At 40.1% G+C, this 19137-nt stretch overlaps 1 protein-coding gene across 12 annotated transcripts in view; it reads left to right on the top strand.

Annotated features, from left to right (window-relative positions):
* The window catches only part of ZNF385D (zinc finger protein 385D), a 609973-nt gene that overhangs the window by 452355 nt on the left and 138481 nt on the right, over window positions 1-19137 (top strand). For 11 of the 12 annotated variants that reach the window (XM_080974820.1, XM_080974826.1, XM_080974827.1 and 8 more), the window contains one exon: window positions 15589-15731. In XM_080974820.1, coding sequence (XP_080830946.1) covers window positions 15589-15731 — 143 coding nt within the window. Of the gene's footprint in view, window positions 1-2615; window positions 2641-15588; window positions 15732-19137 lie in introns of those variants that run through there. The other variant, XM_080974823.1, reaches the window with a different exon arrangement.

Genomic DNA, 19137 nt, shown 5'->3' with positions numbered 1-19137 from the left:
TAGTAAAAAACAAACAAACCCCGAAATATCTTATCCCGCCATCTCAGTTAGATAAGTACTCTATTGTGTCTTTGTAAATGATACCTTTAAACACTACTTTAATCCATATTTTAGTCAGCTCAGGGTGGTTCAAGTTACAGCGTGTATATAATAAAGTAATGCGCTCAATTCTAAAGAAATCAAAACAAAAACAATGAATATTTGATTGTTTTGAACTAGCTGAATACACATAGGGCCCAATCCTACCATTTTTAGGTCCCTTTGACTGAGGTCATGGTTGGCTTTCCTGTTGAAATAAAGGGACTGAAAATGCTTAACTTGGCTTGATTTTGCCCTTAGTATTTTGCTACATGCTTTGGAGTTGCTGGCATCCTACATACTCTCCAACATTTCTCAGGTGAAAATAGGAACATCCTATTCTACATCAGGAAGCTTCTCCCATGTTTGATCTTGCTGCACGCATAGATGTCATATACACATCTACATCAGATCCCTCTGCTGAACCTGCCTCACAGGATTGTTTTAAAGAAAAAATATGCAAAGGAAGGGATCGTGTACAACACCTTCCACAGATAAATGGAATAATGAAATTATTTCTTAGCTATAAGCTGCCTTGAATCCCTGTCAGGGGAAAAATATGGGATATGGTGATGATGATGATGATGATGATGATGATAGAAACTGTGAGAATGATCAGGAACATACCAGAGAGTAAATCCTATTGAACTCAGTGGGACTTCTAAGTACAAATGTTTAGGATTGCAGTGTAAGGCTGCCCAGTCTGTACCCAGTTACCTGGGAGTAAGCTCCATTGAATACAGTGGGACTTACTTCTGAGTAGACAGTGTAAGGTTCCATTCACAATAACACAGCACTCATTTCAAGACATTATAGCAACATAAGAGAGGAATAAATAATTTTATTTTTTAAACCCGTTGTGGTTCTCTTGAAAGAGCAAGTTATGTTCAGAAGACAGTGGAGGAGAAACTTTGAAAATCTGCTGATGATATAAGAGTCCTTTGATTAACAATTCTTGCACGTGTGTGCTTATTATACCATAAACATGACCTTTATAAAAATATTAGGAAAAACCAACTGTGGAACTTGCCAGGTCAAAGCTTTTTAAATGTCAACAAATACAATGCCTTTACATTAATGTGGCATTACAGTATCTAGCAATAGATTTGCTAGCAAACTTTCCCCTAGGGTTTTAATGTTTATATTTAAGGTGTATTTAATGGTGGTGGGGATTTGTCTTGATCACTGATGGCATACATGCATTATTTAATTGTATACCACCTTTCTACAATTCAAACTATGCTCAAGGCAACTTACAACATTAAAAAAAAACCCTGTAACTACAACATAGCAAGTCATAACCAATAAATAAAACATTAAAAATACAAAACCAAAGAGCCATTTCCACATAACTCTAAAATAAAGATACAAAAAACTCCACAAACAGCACTCCAGCCTTATATATTTACTTCCCCATCCAGAATTATGGGAAGTGTAGTTTGTTAAGAGTACTAGGAATTGCAGATTGGGAGGTGGGGTAATCTACAGTTCCCAGGATTACTGAGTGCATGTGATTTAAAAGTGCCTTAAATGTGTGACATGTCTGAATCCACTTTGTGTTGGATGTCTACAATATTTAGTTAAATACAACGAAATGCCATAATAGAAGAAAATAGGTGAGGCATTGTCTCCCCCCCCCCTCTCTCACACACACCTGTACTCTGATGTGAGGGTAGATGTTGTTCTTTTTACTTTTTCTTAAGTTAGCTATAAACAGCATTATAGATGCTACATTCATAAAAATACTAGATAATCATCTTGACGCTAATGATCAATTTTTTTTTTAAAAAAAAAACCCCTGTGGATACATTCAAAAACACATTACTAGAAATAACTTACAGCAATATTTCTTAACTCAAGACCAACAGTCGCACAAATAATGAAACAGCTTGCTTCACATACGCAAAACAATTGTAAACTCAAACAACTTAAGCTTGCCATCTCATGCTCAATTGTAAACCCATAACTAGTACTTGGTGAAATCCTGTCATGAACTGGCAGAACAACGGGGAGGAGGAATAGGAGAGGGGTGTAGCCATGGGTGGGACACACTGGGGCAAGCTGGGGTTGGGGAAGGAGAGGTTGGTGTAGGAAGTACTCACGGGGTGGAGGGGATGGGGGTCAGTGTGCAGGAACCAGAGCAGCAGGACCCATCACCAAGAGCCAGAGGGGGCCCTGTCTCCACGAACATGGCAGGCTTTGATATGTAGGGAGCAGCAGGAGTGGCTTTCTAAGAGGCTGGCTGAAGCAGGCAAGAGCCCATAGCCCAGCTCCCTAGCTGGTCAGGTGGGGCTCGCTAGCTCTGAGAGGAGGTGTGTGATTCCTCAGCTGAAGTAGGCTCAGAACAGATAAGGGTCACATGCCTCCAAGCCCAGATGCTGCAATCAGCATGCAAAGTGAAAAAGGACAGCAAAGCTGAGGTGCTGTGTCTGCTCAACTGCCCATGTTGATGGACCTCAGCTTGTATACTCCAGGATCTCTGTGGGACTGTTGCTTTGGTTTGGGCTTTGGACAAGTTGGTTGACCCTGGACTGGGGATTAGGCATACTGACATGCTGCCAGGTAGGCCAGCGATTCTGTACAAAGGCTTTCTCTAATGCAATGTTGTATTATAGCTGTCTTGTCTGATACTCTGTTCTCTTAATCTAAGAAACTATGTTAGTGTAACCATCAAGGGTATACTTCCAACATCTATTAAGCCAATCTGTGGAAGAAAGTAACTTACTGGGTCTTGATTTCCTTGCATATAGGTGTCACAAAGTACAAGACCTTTACATTAACGTAGCATTACAGTGACTAGCAATAGATTTCTTGGGTTTTAATGTTTGTACTTAAGGTGTATTTAACAGGTGTAGGGAATTTGTATTATCAGCTGCATACACACCAATTCCTGGTAACTAGCTTTTAAGTTTGCTACGAGTTATAAACTGTAGTTTCCCAGGATTCTTGAGCGAGTCAGATGTGCTTGTAGTGTTTGGTGGGTTTGTGTATAGCCATACCTCTTTGTTATGAATATAGAATCATAGAATAAAATCATAGGCTGGGAAGGGACACCGAGGGCCATCTAGTCCAGCCACCAGTGGAATCGCTGCTATACAAATGTTTTTACTTCATACTAATGAAATGCCAAAATAATATTATTATAGGGTGGTGGATCATCCACAACTTCCAAAGTCCTTCTAGCTTGGGGCAGAAGCTAAGATGTTGGATGTATTTTGTTTTCCCCTTGTGTGCATCCAATTCTCTTTGTAACTGTTTCCCACAGATTTCAATGGTGTGATAATTATTTATGCCAATTCCATACCCCCCAACATGTTGAGTCCCAAAACTAGGATGCAAGTCTTTCTGTCCGTGCTCCCATCTAAGATAACAGAGCCCAAAAGACACACATTTCTCAGTGCCGTGCTCTCACGCATATTTCTGAGTGTTGCACAAGATGGTGGCCCTGAAAAAGCCACGGTTTTTTTTGGAGGGGGGGGGCGGAAATCTTAGTGCGAAATCACATGCGATCACTGCAACCAAAATGGCTACTGTGCTCTTGCAGGGGGAAAACCAGGATGTCCTGTTTTTTTCAAGACTCTTGAGGGGGTGTGCAATTCTAGGCTGGCATAGATGGGGGCGTCTCGCCAGTGAATAATGGGGCCTTATGAGATTAAAAGGCTGCCTTCAACTTGCCCATCCCAATGTGTGCTGTAACACCAGCTATTGTTAGCAGGAATACTCATGGTAGATCTTTGCCTACAGAGCTTTCTGTACACATAACAAGGGCCTCTGTAGCATATGAGGCCTGCCCATCAACAGAGTTCATCTTTTCAGGCAGCAAAGATGCCTGCAATCTCTGCCTTTTCTTTACCAGTGGAGCTGTGGGGTCAGGCTCGCTCTGCCCACCTGTTTTGTCATATATACTAGCAGCATGTCAAAGAACAATCTAGCATTTGTATTATTTAAGTTGCCTGGGTGAGTAGGAGGGAACATAAGAGTTAATTGTCAATCCCTGTGTTAGATCTCAGATGACTGTAAGAGTTCGACTCATTGCTCTCACATCAGGGTTCATCGCTGATCTGTCATTGCTTCAGTGTTTTACACACAATGACTCTCAGTCAGATGTCTGAACTGTTTTTATTGGCAAAACTCAAGAGGGGGAAAGTGTGAGAGTTAAAATCTGAAAGTTCTATTTGTTAAGGTGTGTGCGTGTGTGACTCATAGAAATTGCCCCTTGAAATCAACAAGTATGCATGCCGGTGACCTGGAGCTGATATTCCCTGGAGTGGAATTAATTGAAGATCATATGTATATATCCTATCATTCAAAAGTACTAGAACTTTTGAACAAAAGTGTGGGACTTTTGTTATGAGCTACTGCATGGAAGTTTGATCATTTCAACTGCATAGCGCTGGCCGGCCCAGTATTCTGTACTGGTTATGTAACTTATAAATTGGTATATTTTTAAAAAACGGATGATTAGATGTTACAGTGCTGTATATTTTTCTTCCACATTGGCCCTCTTTTGGTGTTGCAGGATCCAGGAGATAAAATCAAAGCTTTTTCTCCTACCCATTTTCTTGTCTATTCCTTTTGACTGTTTCAGCAATACAGGTCTGATGTATTTATGTATCTAAGATAACCTTTTCTGGCTCAACAACTTTGGGGGGGGGTCCATATTTTTACCTCTTGAAATATGGCAACCCTAATCCAAGTATCAAACGATATTTAAGATAGGATGCTGGCAATTAAAATATATATATAATTTTTTAAGAAAGTTCAAATGCTAATAAGCCTTGGGATGAGAATCCATTTGGAATGTGAAAGCTGGGTTTTAGCTGCTAGCATTTCCTGCCTGTACATGTTTCTTCCAACCCCCATGAGAATAGCACTTCTTCAAACAGCAGAGCTAGAGTAAGGAGCAGTGGGAAGCAATTATTGTACAGTCCCTTTTGGCATAGCCTAAATAGCAGGGACAGGGCCAAGATCTGTGCAGGGCAAACATAGCTATTATTTCACGTCTTTCCTCCCTGCAGTTTACCTTAACGCTTTATTTGCTGAACTACAGCTTAGGCTCAGAGTAAATAACAGAGGATCTAATCCGGAACACTTCCATCATAAAGAAACCCACGCAGTCCTTGTTTAAAAAACTCGATCTGTAGAATATTTAAGAGGTTTTGGAAAATATCAGGTACTATGTTTCTGGATTTCTTGCCTCTCTCCTAAACAAAACAACATTGTTGCTTTTGTACCCAGAGAACAATGCACTGTTTCAACCAAAATAATTACACAATGTGTCCACAAAGGAACACACTGCTCTTCTTCTGATCTCCTTATTTCACAGATGATTTCACAGTCATGTGGAATAAAGAGCAGCATGTGTTGCCTCCACTTCAAATTTTCAGTTAAAAACACCTCCTTGATTAGGAACTACATTAAGCTCTCATGTTATCTGTCAATTGATGAATATTGGTGTTCTCAGCGTTCAATTCCTCTGTTTTTTTAAAGTGTCCAATATAATTAGATGCATATTCCAGAACTATAGCATTGAAGGGAACAGGGACAGCAGCTTCATTAGAAATTAATTCAGTTCAGTAGAAATGAATTCATATTAATTTAATTTTCTAGTCAAAGCTAAGATAAAACACATCAGATGCCTATCAATCAATCGTTCTAATTAGCAAGCGACAATAGTATGAAAGGTGGCTTTATATTAATATGTTTGAATGTTTCAAATAGATAATGATTATGTCATTTTCATTGTTAAGAGCATGAGTCATGCCACATTTCCCAAGAAAATAATTTGTTCAACATTGCCAGGAGTATTGAAGATTCACATGAGTATTTTTTAGTTGTTGTATGATTCCAGTGAATGGTCAAGTGATTCCATTGTGCGCCATCTACCCCAAACCCAAGCTGTTTCACTTAGACTGGATATCACCACCCAAAAATGCCAAGTGAATTGGCACTGAGATGTGTGTACAATCATGTTCATTCAAACATGCATGCAGCACATGTTGTGAACAGGTACATGCATACATTGGGTAAAAATATCTGACCCTCCAGATGTTCCATCAGCACCAGCTAGGATGAACAGTGGTCAAGGATTATGGCAGCTATAGCACAGCAACATCTTGGAGAATTGCAGGTTATCCATCCCTGAGATTACCTAAACCAGAAGCCAGTAGGGAAAGCATATATATGTGAAAGAAACTAAAAAGTCTTGTTCACTTACCTCTTAAGACACAAGGGAATGTCATGAATAAAAAGAGAAGGGACATGGGAGTTGATATGCTGGCAAATCCTAGACATCAATATTTAAAAAATGTAGATTTACAATTTATGTCACATGGAAATGCCAACAGTTTTAAAATTTTCCATAGTGGTGTTCATACATTTTACATTTTTTTTCTGTCCACGTTCTTTGGAAAGAGCTGTTCAGAAATAAAGCTGGAAAGTTAATATCTGCTCTGCCAAACCATCATTATTAATTATGTATATATAGAGAGGAAAAAATGAAATTTACTCAGGCTAGTCAAAAACAATGATTTATCTTCAACGATGACAAAGTCAATGGCAAGTTGAAAGTTTCAGATGTTTTCAGTTTAACAAAAAAAGGGTTGAAAAAATGGCATTCATTTTTTCCATACTTTTTTTATTTTGAAGTGTCTTGCTCCATTTCCAACCTCTGAAAAAATTATCCTCTCGTTCCCTCTCTCAAGTGTGAAACACATTCACTTGTAGCTAGATGTCAGGAAATAATAGCTTCTCCATGTGATCAATCAATATGTGGCCCAGTTATTCTCCACCCCCTGTAATATCATTATCCAACACAGAGACAGTGGAGCAACATTTTAAATACACACTTTCTATATTGAAAACACTTGAGAGAAAGAGGAAAAAGTAGCTTCACTGCAAGCATATAACCTAGTTGCAATAAGGAAGATATCAATGCTAATTTTAAGTATGTAGATTCGCAGCTGCATACTACAAATGGGTCAGCAGCTGCCAGCAATATGCTAGACATGCAAGGGTATAAATGTGTCCCCCCCCTTCAAGAACTGTGTAATGCAGTTAGAATTGGGAACTATAATACAAATAACGGATGCTGGAATTTCAGCAAAATATCAATGCTCTTGTTCTACAAAAATCCTGGAATTGATCTATTTATGAGGGAATATGCCCAGGTGCCCAGTGCAAAATAAGTGGATTGTTTTATCCAATTTGACAGGTTTAGCTGTAGCTTGTGAGTGGGACGGCAGAGGTAGTGGCACCTTCCGAGTGGTGGCACTGCATTCCTTGGTACCAGATGAAGCAGAGATGGTGTGACTCTGAATTGTTGGTGGTTACAGTGGTACCTTGATTTAAGACCATAATCCATTCCAGAAGTCCGGTCTTAAAACAAAGCGGACTTAAACCAAGGCGTGCTTTCCCATAGAAAGTAATTGAAAATGGATTGATCCGTTCTAGACAATGAAAAACACCCCCTAAAACAGCAATTTAACACAATTTTTTTTTTATTAAATATTTATTGGGGTTTACAATAAGAATAAATGTAACAGGCAGTATAACAAATATCTTAACATACTTTCACATTTTTTTTGGACTTCCTCACATCTCCCGCTCCCACTTTCATCGTTATAACTTTTTACCAGCAATTTATTATCTTATTTACATTCTTGTATCCCATCTATATATTTATAATCTTATAATTCTCAAAAAGAGTTATATTTTCTCAATCTCACTTATTATCTTAAATCATCTAAGTTAGTGGTGCTCAATTATTTATGATCTAGCACCCTGCTTAGCATTCACTCAAATTGCAATGTTTTTGTAAATAATTCTTAAATTTCTTCCAATCCTCCTCCATCTTCTCTTCTCCCAGGTCGCGAATTCTGCCGGTCATCTCGGCCAGTTCCATGTAGTCTATCAGTTGCATCTGCCATTCTTCCAGTGTGGGTAGATCTTGAGCTTTCCAGTGCTTTGCAAGTAGTATCCTTGCTGCTGTTGTTGCATACATAAAAAATGTCCGGTCCTTCTTTACCACCCCTTGGCCGACAATACCCAAAAGAAAGGCCTCTGGTTTCTTTGTGAAGGTATACTTAAATACCTTTTTCAGTTCATTATAAATCATTTCCCAGAACGCCTTCACTTTAGGGCAGGTCCACCAGAGGTGGAAGAATGTTCCTTCACTCTCTTTACATTTCCAACACTTATTATCAGACAGGTGGTAAATTTTTGCAAGTTTGACTGGGGTCATATACCATCTATATATCATTTTCATTACATTTTCTTTCAAAGCATTGCATGCAGTAAAGTTCAACCCAGTACTCCACAACCTTTCCCAGTCCTCAAACATGATATTATACCCAATGTCCTGTGCCCACCTTATCATAGCCGATTTAACCATTTCATCATGTGTATTCCATTTTAACAGCAAGTTATACATCCTTGAAAGTACCTTAGTCTTTGGTTCTAACAGTTCTGTTTCTAGTTTCGATTTCTCCACCTGGAACCCTAGTTTCTTGTCATTTTTAAAAGCTTCTTTAATCTGAGCGTAATGTAACCAGTCTTGCACTTTATCCTTCATTTTCTCCAAACTCTGCAATTTCCAGTTGTCTCCATCTTTTTCTAGTATTTCCCAATATTTTGGCCATTTAGCCTCCATATTGGGTCTTTTTCGGGCCTTAGCTTCCAAAGGTGAAAGCCACCTTGGAGTTTTATTTTCCAGCAAGTCTTTATATTTTGTCCAGACATTAAACAGTGATTTTCTGACAATATGGTTCTTAAAGGCCTTATTTGCTTTAACCTTGTCGTACCATAAGTATGCATGCCATCCAAAGGTATTGTTAAACCCTTCCAAATCCAACACGTCAGTGTCTTCAAGAAGTAGCCAGTCTTTTAGCCAGCAGAACGCTGCGGCCTCATAATACAACTTTAAATTAACACAAATTTTACTGCCTAACGAGACTATTGATCCATAAAATGAAGGCAATAATCAATGTACTGTACTATAAAATAAATAAGACAGAATTGTAGATGAAAAAAAATTACATTTTTTCCCTTACGTGCATGGATGATAGTCATTGTTTGGATGGGGGGGGGGGCTTTTATCCATTTCTGCAGTCACACAATCAACCAGTAGCTGAACTGGATTCCACACAGTTACAGAAACAAGTCACAAGCCACAGTCACAGGTCAGCCCCATAAAGTGAAGTCACAGTCAAAAAAATGAAAAAGCCACACAAACCAAAACGCAAAAAAGATAGTAAAAACGAAACCTCCAAATATCACCTCTGTGTTGCGTGGGTGCTCGGGACTCAACAGCCGATAGACTCAACAGGAAGCCTCTGATTAGCAATGAGGGGCTCAATTAACAAACGAAACACACTTAGCAGGAACCAGATGATGAAAAGCGCCCCCTAAAACAGCAGCCGGGCCCGACTTATATATAAAAAATGACTCAAGACGGAGCACTCATTTCCAGGTTGCAATTGGACTTAGTCCAAAACAGACTTATAATAGACTGGACTTTAGTCAAGGTACCACTGTACTGCATTGGTACACATACCTGCAGACTTGCCACCAACAACCCAGGATGGCACCATCTCCACTCTCCTTCATGAGCCACTCCCCCTGAGGAGGGGCTACTATTCCTGCAACTTTCACCCAGTTCTGTCCAAAGGAAAAATAATTATAGCCATTTTTTGTTTCCTCATGATATTAAAAGCTTCATTTTCTGAATCCAGCTGCACTGTCTGAAGTAATTAAACTTATAGGTCTTATTATTGCAGAGCTAGTGTTTTTCTGGCTGCTAATTTATTTTGAGCTTTGCAGGGCGATCAGCTGTTAAAAACTTTGTACTTATGTACAAATGATTTTATTTTTTTAACGTTGACTTGAACATGTAAATGTCAATATAAGGTTGCTCCATCTTTTTAGGGAATTTCAGAGGATAGTAACTTTAAAAATCCTAGGACTGAAATCCTTGGGTTTACAAAATATGGGCTGGCAAGCATATTTGAGAGAAGGATTCTGATAAGATATCTGCTTCTTGAGACTAATCGTACAGCTGACAGGAAAGAGTTTAGAAATGGGCACATTCACAGTGATGGGATCTATAGATTCCCCAGAAGCAAATTCTTCTTTCTATCTACTTCACACACAGCAGAAAATGGTGCATACAGCTGTCTGAGATGTTAACAAACGGTTAGCAGGGGAGAGATGTAAATAGTACTTCTCACTGCTAAAAAACTTGAATAGTTTTTACAAGAGTGGAACACTGATGAGCAGTCATGAACAATGATAAAATCAATGCACTCAGAACGTACTGGACTTTTCTTGTCCTAGAGGTCTTTTGTCTTTGCTTTCATACTTACAAAGGACAATCAAAAGAGGAGTGCCGTAGCAAGCTCTTTGGAATAGCGCTTGAAATAATCCTTTAAACTAGAGAAGGATGGAAAGATGTGATTGCCATTTGCAAATATATTATGCACGCATGGACATAACTGAATAGTGCAAATACAAATTACTTGAGATGCAACAAAAGCAATTTGTGTAAGAATCAAATGCCCAACATTTAAAATGTTTGTTATTTTAGTGCATGTATTATGTATGTTGAAATCAATTTACATAAACATGGGGAAAACTGCTGCCACTTTGCATTTTTTTATATCTGTTAATGTCACAGTCAGTTTAGGAGCTTCAAGTTGTTACTGCTGTGGAAATATCATGCATCTTGTTTATTTACATATTCATAACATTTTATGTTCTGTTAGACTGTATCTGATCCCATAGTTGGAATGTTGTCATAGCCTTCAGATCAACAGCCCTCGGTTCCCTGATGTAGCATCAAACAGAAGTGAAAAATCACTGGAGGTTACAGGGAACCTTCAGTACAATGGTACCTCGGGTTAAGAACTTAATTCGTTCTGGAGGTCCGTTCTTAACCTGAAACTGTTCTTAACCTGAAGCACCACTTTAGCTAATGGGGCCTCACACTGCCACTGTGCCGCCGCCACACGATTTCTGTTCTTATCCTGAAACAAACTTCTTAACCTGAAGTACTATTTCTGGGTTAGCGGAGTCTGTAACCTGAAGCGTCTGTAACCTGAAGCATATGTAACCTGAGGTACCACTGTATTGTAAAGTATCTCCTACACTCAGACAGAGTTTGATTTTGCCTAAATCCATTTCCCGTGCTGCTTTTTAAAATAATACTTTTGAATGTGGAAATCGTATGTACGCTTTCTTGAGAGTAAATCCAACTGTGCAGAATGGGATATGCTTCTGAGTAAGCATGCTTAGAATTTTGCTGCATAAATCACTGTGCACTTTATGTAAGAAGGCATGTAGGTATGGGACTTTCCAAACAATTGCTCCATTGTTAAGAATCCAGGCAATATTGCTTCAGCTAAGGCATAACAGTTTTGTATTTTCCAAGAGCTAAAACTGCAATTTTGAATTGATGGTAAAATGCCATTCTCCTCCTAGCAGGAATATAGTTGTGTAGTTGTTATACACCATCCAATTGGATAGTGTATATGAAGTAAATGCCAATACCTCTTTCTCTCCCTCTCCCTCTCCCTCCCTCTCCCCTCTCTCACACACACTCCTTACATGTTTTTGTGCAACTGTTAACTTCTATTTTTTTTTTAAGAGTCTTCCAGTACTGATGCTGTGAAATGATCAAGGTTATTAGTATGTTCCCCTGCCCTTTCCTTGAGAAACTAAGAGCACAGCAACTGGTGTGGTGTATATCGCTTATTGGGATTGTACAGAGGCTTCCCCCCTCCCTCTGGGAAAAGGTCAGGCTAGAGTGAGTCATTGTACCTGCTGCCATTCAGACATCATGTCTTTAAAATAAATCATAAGTTCAAGTTCAGGCAAAACTGTCAGATTTCTGATGGGGAAGGAAAGAGTCTTGGTGGATAGGCTGTCCTGTCGCTTCATTTGTCCTGCATATCTCCCTCATTTAATTTTATCTATATGCCAGCAGTATGACATCTTTTAAAAACTGAAGGTAGATTTTGACACACATTCATTGATTAGAAAAGTCCTATGTCTATTTCACAGGAAGGATTTGCCAGCTAACACATATTTAAGTCATTAGGTTTGCATGGAGCGTAACACATAGCTGTACCTGCTGTGACTTGGGTAAGAAGCATGGAGCAAATCTTTGGGACAAGAAGGAAATGAGAGTTTTTACTACTGGTGATATTCTTGGGTATGGATTTGCCAAGTTCGTGATATTCCAAAATAGATTTGTCATTCACAGACACGGGCACGACCAATATGTCCAGGAGCCAGACAGATGTAGTGCATTACTGTCAGACAAGGCTTGGATAAACCCTAAGATACACACTTGAGTTGTATTGGCAATTGTGTGTCATTGAGTGTTCTAGTTTGTTAATGATCCAAGGGCCAAGCAGTCAGGCAAGCACACTGAAATTTCAGATTGTATTTTGTACCTAATGCAACTAGTGGCTCTGATAAATGAGGCGCTCTGGGTGTTCTGCTGGATGCAGAAGAGATCATGGACTTGGAGATCTGGCCAAAGTGTTTGGGTGATATCTGGGAATTTCTTGCTGTGAACGCTGTGGATTTATAAAAATGCTATCCCATCTGCCTGGAAATTCTCAAGGTTCCCACTGTTCAGTTAGTCAAATCCCAAGATATTAGATTAGTGCTGACAAGGGCCTTATGAAAAACAAAGTTACAACGAACCCTTGCATCATCCTCAGTGACCAAAGAGCCTTCTCTTTTTTGAAAATGTAAATAGAATCCATAGATCTTAGATGCAACCCTCTTTATTGGGAGTGGCAAATCTATCCACAATTCTGTTGGATTTGGCCTCCCATGAGCCCCAGCCAACATAGCTAATGCTTGGGGTCTTGGGAGAGAGAGCAGACAATATCTGGAGGGCACAGGGTTAGCTGTCCTTTTTCTGTACGCTGTAACAGTCATTCTTATTTAATCTCTTCTGTTCAATTACAATATTGCACTGAAGTACTGAACCAAAGTAACAGTCTATCTAGCCAAGTTTCTCACAGCAGTGCCTTAAATACTTCTGACTCCCCCAGGTCAATTTAGCCAATATTTAAGCAGCTGATAAATGACTGTCTGGTTGCCTAAGATGAGTGCTGACTTGTATTATTCTTTTATCACTTCCCCTCCCATAATGGCGCTCTTCTAAAGGTCGGATTCAATTTCCACTTTCACAAGTGTTGTAAATCACAAGAGATTCCATGGAAGTCAGTGTACAATGTGAAATAAATATGAGCCATAAATTGATATACTTGATTTATAAGACCAATGCTTCCCTTTCGCTAAACTTTTTTTTGTGTCAGGTGTTTTAGAGAGCAATTGAAAAGATGGTAAAAGCGTGTTGTCACATAATTTCGTCTCCAGCAGATTTCCTACCAAAAGTAGGAGAGTTGATAATTTGATATAGCAAGCTAATTCAATCATTTACTGTGAGCCTTCAATTAGATGTATTAAAATGCAACTCTGGTTAAGAGCTTTTCTGGCTGCAGTTAACACATCAGAAGTGAATCCATTCAATGATTTTATATAAGAATTGTAATTGGAAAAGAACCTCTTACCTTATATAAAGGAATCAAGTTTCTTACCTTCTACTCATTCTTTATCTTTCAGTGGAATATTTTCAGCAGGGAGGAAAATGACCACTGCATTTTGTTTGTGGGGTGCTCTCTCTGTTTGTTTGTTTGTTTGTTTGTTTGTTTAGGTGGGTTTTTTTGTTTTTTTTTGGATACTCCCCTGCCAGTTTTTGCAGTCTGCTACCCGCCTGTCAGATTAAGAGAATACAGGCATATTTTAAGAATTTCACAGGATTCAAAGAATCTTAATTAGCTGTGAATTGATGTTCTGGAACTATACCAAAAAAATACAGGAGTCATTGTAAGCAGAGATAGGACTTGAATATTCCCAGTTTTCAGACAACTGAATATGTTGTGGTCTGTGATGGGGGCAAACCACAAGAAAAATTGAGGTCCGTGTTTAGCAGGTGCCTGCTTATCAGTATGCAAAGGAATTGCTTCATTTCCATCTGGGTCCCAGAAAATGCTCAGAAACAGCATTAGCAGGGGACACTAGCTCACTGCAATTCTTGATCACCCTAACCTGCGACAATAGTCTGTAGGGCTTGCCAGTTATACTGAAGAACTGTTTTGGTCAGAATTTCAGATAATAGCTCAATACCACATTTTGTTCCTCTTTAAGAGAGCAGGTTCTTACTCAGTTCTTCAGGCTGCTTTGTAAGATTAGCCTTTAAAGTTCACTGTAAAGCCTTGTAATTCGTTTGGAGAAATAACATTACTTCATTTATTAAGAGCAAAGAGAAAACCTTTAAAAGTGTTCTAAACACAAATGTTCATTTTATTATTAAATTCACAAAACCAAGAGGTCTTTCTTTCTGTTCATAATGGGACTTCTTTGTGGAAACAATAGAAAACTCAAGTTGCATATTATATTACTTTCCCATGCGGAATATATGCCAGAAGCCCCTTGAGTGTTAAAAAAAGGGGGGGGGGGACCAAGTCTTTGAACAACAAATCCTAGATAAACTGCTTAAGGAGGGGTGATATGGAGCAAGTATGGGAGATGTATTCAGTCTTTTCCTCACTCACTTCTCTCCTCCAACCCCACCTGTCTCCTCCCTAAGCTGCTTCCCCTTCTGCCATGGGGTCCTATATGTGTGTGTGGTTTTGTAAGACGAATCAGAAGGTTCTTTGGCGTCATTCTACCTTATTTGGTGCTTCATTAAGCACAGACAGGCAGAAAGAGGAAGACAGTAACAGACCCTCCAAACGTTGGAGCGTATGGCAGGACGTCCCTGTTTTCATTGGAGAAAGGTTGGAGGGTATGCAGTAAGACATGGAATCATTCCTTAAAGACCCAAAGTGTGAGGTCCTCAAAGTTACACAACCATCTGTACAGTGGTACCTTGGGTTACATACGCTTCAGGTTACATACGCTTCAGGTTACGGACTCCGCTAACCCAGAAATAGTACCTCAGCTTAAGAACTTTGCTTCAGGATGAGAACAGAAATCGTGCTGCGGCAGCAGGAGGCCCCATTAGCTAAAGTGGTGCTTCAGGTTAAGAACAGTTTCAGGTTAAGTACGGACCTCCAGAACGAATTAAGTACTTAACCCGAGGTACCACTGTATTGTTGAACTGATTAGACTTGGGGGGGGGGGGGGATGGAAACCTGTGCTTTATGCCTTTGCCCAAGCTACATTTTCATGGCGCATGAGCCATTGCCTCCACAGAGAGTAGTGGCCCTTCAGCACAGTTGAAGAGCCTGGCAGATTTTGTGTGTGTGTGTGTGTGTGTGTGTGTGTGTGTGTGTGTGTTCCTGCCAGGCTGCCAAGCCAAAGAGACTGATGGCTAACATCCTTAACTGACTTAGTTTTAAGTGCCTGTTATCTACAATACAATGAAACCAGATTAAAAATCTATTATGTATGATTTCACTTTTTTTTCTTTCCCCTCCTTTCTTTGTATAGGAGGTACATGCCAGAGCCCTGCTCTTCCAGCCCTGGTACGTCCTCCAGCCCCAGCCCTGCAGCCTCCGTTGGATATCAAACCCTTTCTTCCATTCCCTCTGGACACTGCAGCAGCTGTCAATCTCTTCCCCAACTTCAATGCAGTAAGTACTCTACTGCAGATGTCGTTTCCATCTCTTATGTCATCCATTGAACTCATTTTTTTAAAAAAAATAATAATGTTTCAAGCCAAAGAGATAATCAGTGCTCACACATACGCAGCTCCCACCCGTGGTTGTTTGACGTGCAACAGTTATAGGGTTCAGAGGGGCAAATCCCCTGGAGAATTAGCAAGAAAACAAACCCATACCACAGAAGAGTAATTTACTTCTAATTTGTATATGTCGGATTAGTAATGGAAATTATCGGGGCTAATGAAAGAACATGTCCATTCCTGCATTTTCTAGTAATTAAATATGAATTAATATTTGAATTAATATGAATTAATATTTAACACTGTTTGCTCATGGGTTCGAAGCAATTGCTCAAAATAAGTATTTTAATTATTTTTGCTGACAAATAATTAACACAGGCTGATTAATCCCTGAGCGATAGCATGCAAGTTTATTATTTCTAAAAACAAAACAAATTCAAAGCACGGTGCCAAGGGTCACCGTGTGTGTGTGTGTGTGTGTGTGTGTGTGTGTGTGTGAAAACCAAAGGATTTAAGCTCTTTTCTAATAGAGCTGTTTCCAGCTTGCTAGAAATTGAAGACAAGAATGTAAATCAAGGTTGCAGGAAGTGCCATCGTATTCCTGAAATTCGAACTGCCGGCTGATGTTAGATAAGTCCCTAGGTTCTGATGTTTAGGTGGCCACTGAAGTCATTTTTCTTTAAGATGACTTTCCCTGAAATGCTTTCCCAGTCTTTTTATGGAAAATTAACTGTACAATTGTAGACATAGTTTTTTAGGGTGCTGCTTTTTCCTTTTAGATTGTTGAGTCTGTATCTTTGTATTTTACCTTGTTGTGCATTTCCGTGGTAGCTTCTTTCTGTGGAGCAGTTGATAAATCTGAAAAATGAATAAAATGCAAACAGCTTCTCAGCTCTTATTAACAAAGGGGGGTTGTAACCAGAGTAGTATGAGTTTATCCTGAAAACCTGCTTGGGCAAGGTAGCTCTGTCTGATTTCAACCAGTTACTCCCTCCTGCTTAGGGTTGCCATACGTCCGGAATTTCCCGAACATATCTGGAATATGGCTGTCTGTAGCAGCAGAAATTGGTAAAATGTTCAGTGTTTGAAATATGGTAACCCTGTTCCTGCTGCCATTCCCTGTATCTCCCTCAGTGCAATTGTGGACGACTCCTTGACCCCCATAAGCAGATTGGAGAGGTCTTTATGCAAATGATTGTCTGGATACAACCCAAAGTTTTTAAAGAAAATATATCCATTAATTGTACAAATAAAGTACTGCTAATGAACAGTTTGCACACACCCCGTTCTTTGGCATAACAATGGTTTTAGGCTGGCAATAGATCCCTGGCACCAGGATTCTTTTGGGTTCCAGCAATGCAAGGAGCTTTGGGCTACAATCCTAACCCCACCTACTTTGAAGTAAGCCCCATTTTCAATAAAACTTCTCAGCAGACATGGTTAGGCTTGAAAAAATACCGTATTTTTCACCCTATAGAACGCACTTTCCCCCCTCCAAAAATGAAGGGGAAATGTGTGTGCGTCCTATGGGGCAAATGCAGGCTTTCGCTGAAGCCTGGAGAGCGAGAGGGGTCGGTGCGCACCGACCCCTCTCGTTCTCCAGGCTTCGCGCAGCTCTCCGCAAACCATGGGAGCCCGCGCCAGGCTCCCATGGCTTGCGGAGAGTTGCCTGCATGCTGAAGCCTGGGTACGCTCAGCTCAGCGCGCCCAGGCTTCGCGCAGCTCTCCGCAAGGCGTGGGAGCCCGGTGCCGGGCTCCCACGGCTTGCGGAGAGTTGCCTGTTCTGGGGGCTGGGGTCGGGGGAAGCTTCCCCCACCCCAGCCCCGTGCCTGGGGGGGAAATAATTTTTTCCCTTTATTTCCCCCCCAAAAAAACTAGATGTGCCTTATGGGACGGTGCGTCCTATAGGGCGAAAAATACGGTAGATGGTACCCCATACTGCACCAAAGTGGTGGTTGATATCCTTCTCTCTTATTAGTAATAGGATTGCACAGATAGAGGGGAAAAGGAGTGTGTGTGTTGCAAAAGCTTATATATTTGTATTTGCCTTATAACTGCTTTTGTGCCGTGAGTACATGAACTGGATGTAAATATTTTTGTCAGCCTTTTGGTTGGGTTTAATTAAATAGCTCAGTTAATTATATAATGCAATATTCGCTTTATCTTTTGGCATTATATAAGCTTTTAGGTATTTTCATCCTTGCTGGTTTTTTAAAAATAGTTTTGCATAATACCCAGGCTGGACTTTTTCTTTCTTTCATCTTTTGGACACCATTCCACATTGGCTTTAATGTGCTGAGGTTTGATTTTTCGAGGCAAGGTTTAAGCTCTAACTACGTATTTTACATGGCTTAAAAAACACACCAAAAACTTCTATTCCTCTCTTTTTCTTATGCTATCTTTATTACCAAAGCAGTCATGAGCAAAGCAAGGCAAAATGAGATACAAGTACTGACATTAGCAGGAGAACTGGCGTTATAAAGGTGTATGTAGGCAATGTGATATCCCATGAACCAGCAATTTCGCAAAGGCTAGAAGTGCATTGTGGGTGGCATTGCTTGCAACTAATTCATAGTTGTCAAACCAACGTTAAATGCCAAAGTTTTTGTGCCATTATAATGAAGTATAGCAATAATTTAACAGGAAGATATGTTTTGCAGTAATTTAGAAAATCGGAGAGCTAAGAATGGAGCTACATATTACGGGAGACCGGGAGCATCAGCCCAAATTGGCTTCTCTGTGTCAGATTCCACCCTTCTTTCTCATAACCTGTAGAATCATTTCTCTTGTATCATGACATCAACATAATAATAATTAATAATTAATAATAATAATTTATTATTTATACTCCGCCCATCTGGCTGGGTTTCCCCAGCCACTCTGGGCGGCTTCCAACAAAATAATAAAATACAATAGTCTGTCAAACATTAAAAGCTTCCCTAAACAGGGCTGCCTTCAGATGTCTTCTAAAAGTCTGGTAGTTGTTTTTCTCTTTGACATCTGGTGGGAGGGCGTTCCACAGGGCGGGTGCCACTACCGAGAAGGCCCTCTGCCTGGTTCTCTGTAACTTGGATTCTCGCAGTGAGGGAACCACCAGAACGCCTTGGGAGCTGGACCTCAGTGTCCAGGCTGAACGATGGGGGTGGAGATGCTCCTTCAGGTATACTGGGCCGAGGCCGTTTAGGGCTTTAAAGGTCAGCACCAACACTTTGAATTGTGCCTGGAAACATACTGGAAGCCAATGTAGGTCTTTCAAGACCGGTGTTATGTGGTCTCACATGTGGTGATTGTCCACCCCCACTCTGCTTCAGACAACAGTGTTGGCACAGGTGAGAAAGTCACATCACCTTGATGCC

The sequence above is a fragment of the Podarcis pityusensis genome, assembly GCF_964106645.2.
Source record: "Podarcis pityusensis genome assembly, chromosome: 12".
Taxonomy (NCBI): Eukaryota; Metazoa; Chordata; class Lepidosauria; order Squamata; family Lacertidae; genus Podarcis; species Podarcis pityusensis.
The sequence above is the reverse complement of the archived record's forward strand: the minus strand, read 5'-3'. Positions and strand labels throughout refer to the sequence as shown.